This window comes from Pristiophorus japonicus, chromosome 12 (genome assembly GCF_044704955.1).
Source record: "Pristiophorus japonicus isolate sPriJap1 chromosome 12, sPriJap1.hap1, whole genome shotgun sequence".
Classification (NCBI taxonomy): Eukaryota; Metazoa; Chordata; class Chondrichthyes; family Pristiophoridae; genus Pristiophorus; species Pristiophorus japonicus.
Genome location: NC_091988.1, coordinates 130510912 through 130524969, shown reverse-complemented (window position 1 = coordinate 130524969; position 14058 = coordinate 130510912). Strand labels below are relative to the sequence as shown.

At 49.1% G+C, this 14058-nt stretch overlaps 1 protein-coding gene across 1 annotated transcript in view; it reads left to right on the top strand.

The window, feature by feature from the left end:
• LOC139276869 (protein-glutamine gamma-glutamyltransferase 2-like) overlaps nt 1-14058 on the top strand; it is a 61331-nt gene that overhangs the window by 14525 nt on the left and 32748 nt on the right. Inside the window, exon 6 of the mRNA XM_070894866.1 lies at nt 2810-2987. Coding sequence (XP_070750967.1) covers nt 2810-2987 — 178 coding nt within the window. The remainder of the gene's footprint in view (nt 1-2809; nt 2988-14058) is intronic.

Sequence of the window (14058 nt, the reverse complement as noted above, 5' to 3'; positions counted from 1 at the left end):
GGTTGACTCACCTTCGCTTTTTTATTTTTACGCCAGACAGGTATGTACAATTGTTGTAGTTCATCCATGCGGTCTCTAAATGTCTGCCATTGCCCATCCTCAGTCAACCCCTCAAGTATCATTCGCCAATCAATCCTAGCCAATTCATGCCTCATACCTTCAAAGTTACCCTTCTTTAAGTTCTGGACCATGGTCTCTGAATTAACTGTTTCATTCTCCATCCTAATGCAGAATTCCACCATGTTATGGTCACTCTTCCCCAAGGGGCCTTGCACAATGAGATTGCTAATTAATCCTCTCTCATTACACAACACCCAGTCTAAGATGGCCTCTCCCCTAGTTGGTTCCTCGACATATTGGTCTAGAAAACCATCCCTTATGCACTCTAGGAAATCCTCCTCCACCATATTGCTTCCAGTTTGGTTAGCCCAATCTATGTTCATATTAAAGTCACCCATTATAACTGCTGCATCCTTATTGCATGCACCCATAATTTCTTGTTTGATGCCCTCCCCAACATCACTACTACTGTTTGGAGGTCTGTACACAACTCCCACTAACGTTTTTTGCCCTTTGGTGTTCTGCAGCTCTACCCATATAGATTCCACATCATCCAAGCTAATGTCATTCCTAACTATTGCATTAATCTCCTCTTTAACCAGCAATGCTACCCCACCTCCTTTTCCTTTTATTCTATCCTTCCTGAATGTTGAATACCCCTGGATGTTGAGTTCCCAGCCCTGATCATCCTGGAGCCACGTCTCTGTAATCCCAATCATATCATATTTGTTAACATCTATTTGCACAGTTAATTCATCCACCCTATTATGGATACTCCTTGCATTAAGATACAAAGCCTTCAGGCTTGTTTACACAAAGCCTTCAGCACAGCCTGTGGAGCAGCAGTCAGCAGTGAATGACAGACTGCAACATCCAGATTTCCACATTCGGCTGCACATGTGCCAAATCCAGAAGTTGCAGTCAGTTTCAAAGGTGAAATGACGGTGAACACTGCCGGTTTGCTGTCATCAGTACCGCAAATTCCAGGCCAACGTTTTTAGGGATTTATTAGCTATTGTAACCCAAATGACTAAATATTATACTGCTCTCAAAATTACTCTTTTGTGCACCCCAGAATACATTTAGCCCCGGTTGAGCATTCTCTAATCAATTTCTCAGGTAGGGGAATTTTTCAGGGGGTCAGTGGATGCGATCGGTGGCGGGTCAGGTGGGAAAATATTTCTTATTGACAGCGAGTCGGGACCCCACTGTCAACCCGTCGTCACACGCCTTTCCCAAATGTTAGGCCTGTCAGCACTGATCAGACCAGAATTCAGCCGCGGTGGAGGCAATTCAAGTCATTATGACCTTGTTCACAGCCCATTAAGAAGAATCTTGAGCACACCTTCACATTTTACGAGATTGCTACGGGGTCCACACTGCTCGGGATCATGTCAGGTAAGCAGGTCGGGAATTGAATGGCCATGGAATCATCTCATTACTTAACAGCTGCATATGTGCTATAAAAGCTCCCATCTCACAGCGGTTCACTTTAAGGAAATAGGCTGATGATGCATCATTAAATGGCCGGCAAACGCACTGAGTGGGCTTAACAAGCCCAATCCAAGGAAAAACATTTTGGACAGTGCGCTGAGCCAGCAGCGAGGTGGGGAGCCGAGTTTGGAGAATTTGCAGCCTCAGTCACCTGACTGGAACAGTGAGACCTTATTCTGAGGCAGATACCAACAAGTGGTCCTTTTTAGCCGTAGATGGATTCTGGTGTGGTGAGCCATACGACAGATTCCCTTATAGATCCTCATTGGAAGCATAATTAGAATAATTCAAGATCACCAGTTCTGTTCCATCATTTGGCTCTGATCAGTAACTCAATTCCATCACCCCTGCAGATTTTAGTCATTTCATCCCCTCATATCTCCCTCCCACCGTCTTGATTCCAACACTTTTATTCCTTCTCAGTCTGGTTGATTTTCCTTTCAGGTGACCTTTCACAGCAGTTTCAATTCGCTTGCATTTGCTTCAGGAATGTGGATGATAGCACTGTGCTAAAATAAGGGGAGATTTTCTCTCATTGCCGTGCCTGGGGCTCGTTCAGTTCCCTCGACACAGCAAAGGAGAAAAAGGGTCTTATCACTCTACCTACCCCTACCCCTGCCCTCCCCACCCCTACTCCTGGGGCTGCCCAAATTAAACCACTGCAGTACATGCAGGTCTCACATTATAATGGAAATGAGGTGGGAGGGGAGTTCCTGAGGTATTAGTGAGAAGTCCTAGTGCAGGCTGAGGCCATTCAGGTCACCATCAAGGTGGACACGAAAAGAGAGAGAAGATGGAGAAATTTGGAATTATGTGTTGCTAAATTTGGATTTTAGAAGATTGTAAATTAAAGCAAGAAGTGAAAACTAAGAGAAAAGAAAGAACTTGCATGTATAAATGTGTCTTTTATGGCCTCAGGATATCCCAAAGCACTTAACAGCCCATTAAGTATTTTTGAAGTGTAATCACTGTTGTAATCTATGGAAAAGTGGGAGCCAATTTGTGCAAAGCAAGGTCCTACAAACAGCAATGCAATGTGGGACCAACGGTGATCCTTCAATTTATCGCAAAAGTCTAGACCCAAGCAAGTGCTAATACCAGAAAAAAGGGAGAGAGTTCCATAGGCTACCTTTGTAAATGGTTGTAAATTGTCCAATAAGTTTGACTCATTGATCTTGTCGATGTGTTTGCCTTCTTCATTGATGTCGTGACTTCACAACAATGTCAGTACAAATTTACTGTGTTATCCTTTCAGGTGAATAGTAAAGATGATAAAGGAGTCCTTCAGGGCAAATGGAAAGAACCATATACCGATGGAGTGTATCCAGGGAAATGGAATGGAAGTGTTGCAATCCTTCGCCAATGGAGTAATACTGACTATCAACCAGTTCGCTATGGGCAGTGCTGGGTGTTTGCAGGAGTGACCTGCACAGGTAGAGAGGCAATTGGTGTTGGATCTCACACAAAGGACTTAGAGTTGAAATGGAATTGTAAATGCAGATATATATTTAAAAATTTCCATAAGTAACTGAGATATATTTGTACATAGACAAAAGTTTATAGAACACATTTTAATGGATGCTGAAAGGAATTTCAAGGGGAGGAATTTTCCTGGATTTTGCCCGAATTTATGGCATTTCAGTGGAAACCCTGCGGGAACAACATCAATGGCTGGTTAGATCTCTGGGGTTTTGCCAATCTCCCGCTGAAGTTATGGCAGGAGCTCAGGAGAACCCCCATGGAAATTCCAGGTGTATATGTTTAAGGACCTGAAACTTGCACAGGGGTTCTTCAAAGTAAGACTGGCGGACACCTTGGAGAAATGTTGGAAATGGCCAAAAATGGTTGTTTGCACCAATAACGGCAACTTACACTTATAGCGCCTTTAACATAATAAAACTTCCCAAGGTGCTTCAAAGGGGTGTAATAAAACAAAATTTGGCACCGAGCCACACAAGGAGACATTAAGGCAGATGACTAAACACTTGGTCAAAGAGGTAGGTTTTAAGGAGTGTCATCAAGCAGGAGAGAGATGCAGAGAGATGGTGAGGTTTAGGCAGGGAATTCCAGAGCTTAGGGCCGAGGCAACAGAAGGCACGGCCACCAATAGTTGAGCGATTAAAATCAGAGATACTCAAGAGGCCAGAATTTGAGGAGCGCAAATATCTTGGAGGTTTGTGGGGCTTGAGGAGATTACGGAGCTAGGAAGATCAAGATAAATTCACAGACTTAATGCACCAAACCAGTGTTGCACACTGTTGCAACCTCTCTCACCATTGGCAGATTGCTTCTGTCATCTCAACTTCAGCTGCCACCTATTCCAACAGCATCAGTGCCCTTCCAACTCTCTCACCTTGGTCCTCAGAATCCCACCACGATCAGCTCCAACACCAGCAGCACCAACAACATCAACCTTTTCCACAATCACCTGAAGCTGGACCTGACGTGGGGCATCAGCACCCGAGCACATTGCTACCCAGGACACCAGGGATGGCCTCACCATGGCTAGATTTACTTCACTTGACGCTGTACACCCTGGCTGCCACATGATGCGCCAGGTTGGCACCACCTCACACCAGCACCTACAACATTCCTACAATGCCCAAGCCATTCCTTTCACACTCATCACCATTGCGGGGGGTACCATTATGTCTTACCATTCACTGCAACTCACTAAGCCACTTCCAAAGGTGCACACAGACCTGTCCAAGAATGCAAAGTGTTGAAAATAAAGGTTTTAATGTTTGACACCACATTAACAGAAACTTTACATAAACATTGCACGAAATACCCAAGTGCCTACCCTTGTGTGTTGCAGGGGGTACCGTTATTATTTAAATGGTGAAAGATTGCAAAGTGCCACAGTACAGCATGAAACACAAAAGGATAGTATGCAGGTATAGCAAGTGATCAGGAAGACTAATGGTATCTTGGCCTTTATTGCAAAGGGGATGGAGTATAAAAGCAGGAAGTCTTGCTATAGCTATACAAGGCTTTGGTGAGGCCACACCTGGAATACTGAGTGCAGTTTTGGTTTCCATATTTACAAAAGGATATACTTGCTTTGGAGGCAGTTCAGAGAAGGTTCACTAGGTTGATTCCGGGGATGAGGGGGTTGACTTATGAGGAAAGGTTGAGTAGGTTGGGCCTCTATTCATTGGAATTCAGAAGAATGAGAGGGATCGTATCGAAACGTATAAGTGTTATGTTCGTAATAAAGTAATGTAACTGAGTACTGTGGACATGAGTAAGTGCGACCTTAGCTCCTTTATTCTAACTCCAGAATGCCGGTACAGCATATATACAGTGCTCCCAAGGAATGCTGGTATCCTTTGGGTCTCCAACAGGTACGCCCTCTGGTGGTGGTGTGATACTGGTTATATAGGGTTGCATACATAACATCACTCCCTCCGAAAGTCAATAGTACACTTAATTATAGGGTGAGACGATCTGGGGCTTTTCGCTCCCTTGTCGACCGTCTCGGTACAAATGTAGGTGTAGGTGAGTTGGTTGGTTCTTTGCTGGGCTGCTGGGCAGCCGGCCTTACTGGGCTGCTGGGGATGGTGAGTTCAGCTTTGTGGGGCAATCGCGTGGTTTTGCCTAAGAAAGGCAGGGAAACGTTCATACGCGACCTACACAGTACCCACTAGGCATAGTAATGATGAAAGCTACAGCCAGACCCCATGTGTGGTGGCCCGGCATCGACTCAGATTTGAAGTCATGCGTGTGCCAATACAGCACTTGCTCTCAACTGAGCAATGCACCCAGGGAGGCATCGCTAAATTTGTGATCATGGCCCTCCAAAACGTGGTCTAGGATCCACATTGACTTTGCTGGCCCGTTTCTAGTCAAAATGTTTTTGGTTGTTGTGGTCAACTGTGACGTCGGTTGCCACTTGTGTGTGTGTTGGAGGGTCGAAGTTGGTGGTGTCCTCTTCGGGTTGCTCGTGGCTGCAGTTTGAATTGCAGTTTGGTTTGGTCCAAATGCTTTCTGCAAGTTAGTCCATTTGCAAGTTTGACCTGAAACACCCTACTTCCTTATTTGGTTATGACAGTACCAGCAAGCCATTTGGGACTATGTCCACAGTTGAGTACAAATACAGGGTCATTGACTTCAATATCGCGTGACAAGTTTGTTCACTCATGGTACCTGCTTTGTTGATGCCGCCTGTCCTCGACGTGATCATGGAGGTCAAGGTGGACAAGAGAAAGCCTTGCTTTGAGTGCCTTTTTCATGAGCAGCTCGGCTGGAAGAATCCCGGTGAGAGAATGGGGTCTGGTGCAGTAGCTGAGCAGGACTCGGGACAGGCGGGTGTGTAGCGAGCCTTCCAACAAGCATTTCAAGCTTTGCTCGATGGTTTGGACTGCCCGTTCTGCCTGGCGGTTGGATGTGGGTTTGAACGCGGAAGATGTGACATGCTTGATCCCATTGCGGGTCATGAATTCCTTGAATGCAGCACTGGTGAAGCACGGCCCATTGTCGCTGACTAGGACATCAGGCAGGCCGTGTGTGGTGAACATGGCTCATAGGCTTTCGATGGTGTCAGTGGACGTGCTTACAGACATTATTACACACTCAATCCATTTTGAATAAGCATCCACAGCAACCAAAAACATTTTGACTAGAAACAGGCCAGCAAAGTCAATGTGGATCCTAGACCACGTTTTGGAGGGCCATGATCACAAACTTAGCGATGCCTCCCTGGCGCATGCATGACTTCAAATCTGAGTCGATGCCGGGCCACCACACATGGGGTCTGGCTGTAGCTTTCATCATTACTATGCCTAGTGGGTACTGTGTAGGTCGCGTATGAACGTTTCCCTGCCTTTCTTAGGCAAAACCATGCGATTGCCCCACAAAAGACAGTCTGCCTGTATGGACATTTCACCACTGCGCTGCTGGAACAACTTGATCTTTTCGTGCATCTCTGCTGGGATGCTGGACCAGCTCCCATGGAGGACACAGTTTTCTACAAGGGACAGTAAAGGATCCTGACTGGTCCAGGTCCTGATCTGGCGGGCCATAACGGGTGACTTTTCATTTTCAAATGCATCCATCACCAAGAGTAAGTCTGCAGGCTGTGCCATTTCCACCCCGGTGGTGGGCAATGGTAGCCGACTGAAAGCATCAGCGCAGTTTTCAGTGCCTGGTCTATGGCGGATTACATAGTTATATGCAGACAGTGTGAGCGTCCATCTTTGGATGCAGGCAGAGGCATTGGTATTAATCCCTTTGCTCTCTAAGAATAGCGATATGAGCGGCTTATGGCCAGTTTCCAACTCAAACTTAAGACCAAACAGATACTGATGCATTTTTTTGGCCCCATAAACGCATGCCAGAGCTTCTTTTTCAATCATGCTGTAGGCCCTTTTGACCTTGGACAAACTCCTGGATGCATAGACGACCGGTTGCAATGAGGCAGCGGGAGTTCGTGAGTCAGCGACAGGCAGCGTGGGGAGGCCTATAAAAAGGCTCAGCGTTGGTGAGTCAGCGAGAGGCAGTGAGAGTTCGTGAGTCAGCGAGAGTTCGTGAGTCAGCGAGAGGCAGCGGGAGTTCGTGAATCAGCGAGAGGCAGTGAGTCGGCGAGAGGCAGTGAGAGTTGGTGAGTCAGCGAGAGGCAGTGAGAGTTCGTGAGTCGGCGAGAGGCAGTGAGAGTTCGTGAGTCGGCGAGAGGCAGTGAGAGTTCGTGAGTCGGCGAGAGGCAGTGAGAGTTCGTGAGTCAGCGAGAGGCAGTGAGAGTTGGTGAGTCAGCGAGAGGCAGTGAGTTCGTGAGTCAGCGAGAGGCAGTGAGTTCGTGAGTCAGCGAGAGGCAGTGAGAGTTCGTGAGTCGGCGAGAGGCAGTGAGTTCGTGAGTCAGCGAGAGGCAGTGAGAGTTGGTGAGTCAGCGAGAGGCAGTGAGAGTTCGTGAGTCAGCGAGAGGCAGTGAGTTCGTGAGTCAGCGAGAGGCAGTGAGAGTTCGTGAGTCGGCGAGAGGCAGTGAGTTCGTGAGTCAGCGAGAGGCAGTGAGAGTTCGTGAGTCGGCGAGAGGCAGTGAGTTCGTGAGTCAGCGAGAGGCAGTGAGTTCGTGAGTCAGCGAGAGGCAGTGAGTTCGTGAGTCAGCGAGAGGCAGTGAGTTCGTGAGTCGGCGAGAGGCAGTGAGTTCGTGAGTCAGCGAGAGGCAGTGAGTTCGTGAGTCGGCGAGAGGCAGCGGGAGTTCGTGAGTCGGCGAGAGGCAGTGAGAGTTCGTGAGTCGGCGAGAGGCAGTGAGTTCGTGAGTCAGCGAGAGGCAGCGGGAGTTCGTGAGTCGGCGAGAGGCAGCGGGAGTTCGTGAGTCGGCGAGAGGCAGTGAGAGTTCGTGAGTCGGCGAGAGGCAGTGAGAGTTCGTGAGTCGGCGAGAGGCAGTGAGAGTTGGTGAGTCAGCGAGAGGCAGTGAGAGTTCGTGAGTCGGCGAGAGGCAGTGAGAGTTGGTGAGTCAGCGAGAGGCAGTGAGTTCGTGAGTCGGCGAGAGGCAGTGAGAGTTGGTGAGTCAGCGAGAGGCAGTGAGTTCGTGAGTCGGCGAGAGGCAGTGAGTTCGTGAGTCAGCGAGAGGCAGTGAGAGTTCGTGAGTCAGCGAGAGGCAGTGAGAGTTCGTGAGTCGGCGAGAGGCAGTGAGAGTTGGTGAGTCAGCGAGAGGTAGTGAGAGTTCGTGAGTCGGCGAGAGGCAGTGAGAGTTCGTGAGTCGGCGAGAGGCAGTGAGAGTTGGTGAGTCAGCGAGAGGCAGTGAGAGTTCGTGAGTCGGCGAGAGGCAGTGAGTTCGTGAGTCGGCGAGAGGCAGTGAGAGTTCGTGAGTCAGCGAGAGGCAGTGAGTTCGTGAGTCGGCGAGAGGCAGTGAGAGTTCGTGAGTCAGCGAGAGGCAGTGAGTTCGTGAGTCGGCGAGAGGCAGTGAGAGTTGGTGAGTCGGCGAGAGGCAGTGAGAGTTCGTGAGTCAGCGAGAGGCAGTGAGTTCGTGAGTCAGCGAGAGGCAGTGAGTTCGTGAGTCAGCGAGAGGCAGTGAGTTCGTGAGTCAGCGAGAGGCAGTGAGTTCGTGAGTCAGCGAGAGGCAGTGAGAGTTCGTGAGTCAGCGAGAGGCAGTGAGTTCGTGAGTCAGCGAGAGGCAGTGAGAGTTCGTGAGTCAGCGAGAGGCAGTGAGAGTTCGTGAGTCGGCGAGAGGCAGTGAGTTCGTGAGTCAGCGAGAGGCAGTGAGTTCGTGAGTCAGCGAGAGGCAGTGAGTTCGTGAGTCAGCGAGAGGCAGTGAGTTCGTGAGTCGGCGAGAGGCAGTGAGTTCGTGAGTCAGCGAGAGGCAGTGAGTTCGTGAGTCGGCGAGAGGCAGCGGGAGTTCGTGAGTCGGCGAGAGGCAGTGAGAGTTCGTGAGTCGGCGAGAGGCAGTGAGTTCGTGAGTCAGCGAGAGGCAGCGGGAGTTCGTGAGTCGGCGAGAGGCAGCGGGAGTTCGTGAGTCGGCGAGAGGCAGCGAGAGTTCGTGAGTCGGCGAGAGGCAGTGAGAGTTCGTGAGTCGGCGAGAGGCAGTGAGAGTTGGTGAGTCAGCGAGAGGCAGTGAGAGTTCGTGAGTCGGCGAGAGGCAGTGAGAGTTGGTGAGTCAGCGAGAGGCAGTGAGTTCGTGAGTCGGCGAGAGGCAGTGAGAGTTGGTGAGTCAGCGAGAGGCAGTGAGTTCGTGAGTCGGCGAGAGGCAGTGAGTTCGTGAGTCAGCGAGAGGCAGTGAGAGTTCGTGAGTCAGCGAGAGGCAGTGAGAGTTCGTGAGTCGGCGAGAGGCAGTGAGAGTTGGTGAGTCAGCGAGAGGTAGTGAGAGTTCGTGAGTCGGCGAGAGGCAGTGAGAGTTCGTGAGTCGGCGAGAGGCAGTGAGAGTTGGTGAGTCAGCGAGAGGCAGTGAGAGTTCGTGAGTCGGCGAGAGGCAGTGAGTTCGTGAGTCGGCGAGAGGCAGTGAGAGTTCGTGAGTCAGCGAGAGGCAGTGAGTTCGTGAGTCGGCGAGAGGCAGTGAGAGTTCGTGAGTCAGCGAGAGGCAGTGAGTTCGTGAGTCGGCGAGAGGCAGTGAGAGTTGGTGAGTCGGCGAGAGGCAGTGAGAGTTCGTGAGTCAGCGAGAGGCAGTGAGTTCGTGAGTCAGCGAGAGGCAGTGAGTTCGTGAGTCAGCGAGAGGCAGTGAGTTCGTGAGTCAGCGAGAGGCAGTGAGTTCGTGAGTCAGCGAGAGGCAGTGAGAGTTCGTGAGTCAGCGAGAGGCAGTGAGTTCGTGAGTCAGCGAGAGGCAGTGAGAGTTCGTGAGTCAGCGAGAGGCAGTGAGAGTTCGTGAGTCGGCGAGAGGCAGTGAGTTCGTGAGTCAGCGAGAGGCAGTGAGAGTTCGTGAGTCAGCGAGAGGCAGTGAGTTCGTGAGTCAGCGAGAGGCAGTGAGAGTTCGTGAGTCAGCGAGAGGCAGTGAGAGTTCGTGAGTCAGCGAGAGGCAGCGGGAGTTCGTGAGTCGGCGAGAGGCAGTGAGAGTTCGTGAGTCGGCGAGAGGCAGTGAGAGTTGGTGAGTCAGCGAGAGGCAGTGAGAGTTCGTGAGTCAGCGAGAGGCAGTGAGAGTACGTGAGTCAGCGAGAGGCAGTGAGAGTTCGTGAGTCGGCGAGAGGCAGTGAGAGTTCGTGAGTCAGCGAGAGGCAGTGAGTTCGTGAGTCAGCGAGAGGCAGTGAGAGTTCGTGAGTCGGCGAGAGGCAGTGAGAGTTGGTGAGTCGGCGAGAGGCAGTGAGAGTTCGTGAGTCAGCGAGAGGCAGTGAGAGTTGGTGAGTCAGCGAGAGGCAGTGAGTTCGTGAGTCAGCGAGAGGTAGTGAGTTCGTGAGTCAGCGAGAGGCAGTGAGAGTTCGTGAGTCGCCTGTGCAGCTGCAGTAGGGAGAGAAGGCAAAAAAGTAGAAGGAAATCGAAAGGTGACATCACAGCCAAGAGGGTAAGTGATTGGCTGGTGATTGGTAAGTAGTATATCAGTAAGCAACCTTTAGCATTGTTGTTGCCAAATTAAGTTACTCTTAGGGTTAAGTCATGGCAGGAGAGCTCGGACACGTGTTATGCTCCTCCTGTACTATGTGGGAAGTCAGGGACGCTTCCGGTGTCCCTGACGACTACGTGTGCTGGAAGTTTATCCGCCTCCAGCTCCTGACGGACCGCATTGCGGCACTGGAGCTGCGGGTGGATTCACTCTGGAGCATCCACGATGCTGAGAATGACGTGAATAGCACATTGAGTGAGTTGGTCTCACCGCAGGTAAAGGGTACACAGCCAAATAGTAAATGGGTAACCAACAGGAAGAGCAGTGCAAGGAAGGTAGTGCAGGGGTCCCCTGCGGTCATCCCCCTGCAAAACAGATACACCGCTTTGGGTACCGTTGAGGGGGATGACTCATCAGGGGAGGGCAGCAGCAGCCAACTTCATGGCACCGTGGCTGGCTCTGCTGCACAGAAGGGTAGGAAAAAGAGTGGGAGAGCGATTGTGATAGGGGATTCAATTGTAAGGGGAATGGATAGGCGTTTCTGCGGCCACAACCAAGATTCCAGGATGGTATGTTGCCTCCCTGGTGCAAGGGTCAAGGATGTCTCGGAGCAGGTACAGGACATTCTGAAGCCAGTTGTTGTGGTACATATAGGTACCAACGATATCAGTAAAAAACGGGATGAGGTCCTACGAGACGAAATTAGGGAGCTAGGAGCCAAATTTAAAAGTAGGACCTCTCAGGATTGCTACCAGTGCCATGTGCTAGTCAGAGTAGGAATCACAGGAATAGCTCAGATGAATACGTGGCTTGAGGAGTGGTGCAAGAGAGAGGGATTCAAATTCCCGGGACATTGGAACTGGTTCTGGGGGGAGGTGGGATCAGTACAAACCGGACGGTCTGCACCTGGGCAGACCTGGAACCAATGTCCTAGGGGGAGTGTTTGCGAGTGCTGTTGGGGAGGAGTTAAACTAACATGGCAGGGGGATGGGAACCTATGCAGGGAGACAGAGGGAAATAAAATGGAGGCAGAAGCAAAAGATAGAAAGGAGAATATTAAAAGTGGAGGGCAGAGAAAACCAAGACAAAAAACAAAAAGGGCCACATTACAGCAAAATTCTAAAGGGGCAAAGTGTGTTAAAAAGACAAGCCTGAAAGCTCTGTGCCTCAATGCAAGGAGTATTCGGAATAAGGTGGACGAATTAACTGCGCAGACAGCAGTTAACGGATATGATGTAATTGGCATCACGAAAAAATGGCTCCAGGGTGACCAAGGCTGGGAACTCAACATCCAGGGGTATTCAACATTTCGAAGGATAGGCAGAGAGGAAAAGGAGGTAGGATGGCGTTGCTGGTTAAAGAGGAAATTAATGCAATAGTAAGGAAGGACATTAACCTGGATGATGTGGAATCAGTATGGCTGGAGCTGCGGCATTCCAAAGGGCAGAAAACATTAGTGGGAGTTGTGTACAGATCACCAAACAGTTGTAGTGAGGTTGGGGACAGCATCAAACAAGAAATAAGGGATGTGTGCAATAAAGGTACAGCAGTTATCATGGGTGACTTTAATCTACATATTGATTGGGCTAATCAAACTGGTAGCAATGCGGTGGAGGAGGATTTCCTGGAGTGTATTAGGGATGGTTTTCTAGACCAATATGTCGAGGAACCAACTAGAGAGCTGGCCATCCTAGACTGGGTGATGTGTAATGAGAAGGGACTAATTAGCAATCTTGTTGTGCGAGGCCCCTTGGGGAAGAGTAACCATAATATGGTAGAATTCTTTATTAAGATGGAGAGTGACAGTTAATTTGGAAACTAGGGTCCTGAACTTAAGGAAAGGTAACTTCGACGGTATGAGGCATGAATTGGCTAGAATAGACTGGCAAAGGATACTTAAAGGGTTGACGGTGGATAAGCAATTGCAAACATTTAAAGATCACATGGATGAACTTCAACAATTGTCTGGAGTAAAAAATAAAACTGGGAAGGTGGCTCAACCATGGCTAACAAGGGAAATTAAGGATAGTGTTAAAGCAAGGAAGAGGCATATAAATTAGCTAGAAAAAGCATCAAACCTGAGGACTAGGAGAAATTTAGAATTCAACAGAGGAGGACTAAGGGTCTAATTAAGAGGGGGAAAATAGAGTATGAGAGGAAGCTTGCAGGGAACATAAAAACTGACTGCAAAAGCTTCTATAGATATGTGAAGAGAAAAAGATTAGTGAAGACAAACGTAGGTCCCTTGCAGTTGGATTCAGGTGAATTTATAATGGGGAACAAAGAAATGGCAGACCAATTGAACAAATACTTCAGTTCTGTCTTCACGAAGGACGACACAAATAACCTTCCGCATATAATAGGGGACAGTGGGTCTAGTGAGAAGGAGGAACTGAAGGATATCCTTATTCGGCGGGAAATTGTGTTAGGGAAATTGATGGGATTGAAGGCGGATAAATCCCCGGGGCCTGATAGCCTACATCCCAGAGTACTTAAGGAAGTGGCCCTATAAATAGTGGATGCATTGGTGATCATTTTCCAATAGTCTATCGACTCTGGATCAGTACCTATGGACTGGAGGGTAGCTAATGTAACACCACTTTTTAAAAAAGGAGGGAGAGAGAAAATGGTTAATTATAGATCGGTTAGCCTGACATCAGTAGTGGGGAAAATGTTGGAATCAATCATTAAGGATGAAATAGCAGCGTATTTGGAAAGCTGTGACAGGATCGGAGAAAGTCAGCATGGATTTATGAAAGGGAAATCATGCTTGACGAGTCTTCTGGAATTTTTTGAGGATGTAACTAGCAGAGTGGACAAGGGAGAATCAGTGGATGTGATGTATTTGGACTTTCAAAAGGCTTTTGACAAGGTCCCACACAAGAGATTGTTGTGCAAAATTAAAGCGCATGGTATTGGGGGTAATGTACTGACATGGATAGAGGACTGGTTGGTAGACAGGAAGCAGAGAGTCGGGATAAACGGGTCCTTTTCAGAATGGCAGGCAGTGACTAGTGGAGTGCCGCAGGGCTCAGTGCTGGGACCCCAGCTATTTACAATATAAATTAACGATTTAGATGAAGGAATTGAGTGTAATATCTCCAAGTTTGCGGATGACACTAAACTGGGTGGTGGTGTGAGCTGTGATGAGGGCGCTAAGCGGCTGCAGGGTGACTTGGACAGATTAGGTGAGTGGGCAAATGCATGGCAGATGCAGTATAATGTGGATAAATATGAGGTTATCCACTTTGGGGGCAAAACACGAAGGCAGAATATTATCTGAATGGCGGCAGATTAGGAAAAGGGGAGGCGCAACGAGACCTGGGTATCATGGTTCATCAGTCACTGAAAGTTGGCATGCAGGTACAGCAGACGGTGAAGAAGGCAAATGGTATGTTGGCCTTCATAGCTAGAGGATTTGAATATAGGAGCAGGAAGGTCTTACTGCAGTTGTACAGGGCCTTAGTGAGGCCTCACCTGGAATATTGTGTTCAGTTTTAGTCTCCTAATCTGAGGAAGGACGTTCTTGCTATTGAGGGAGT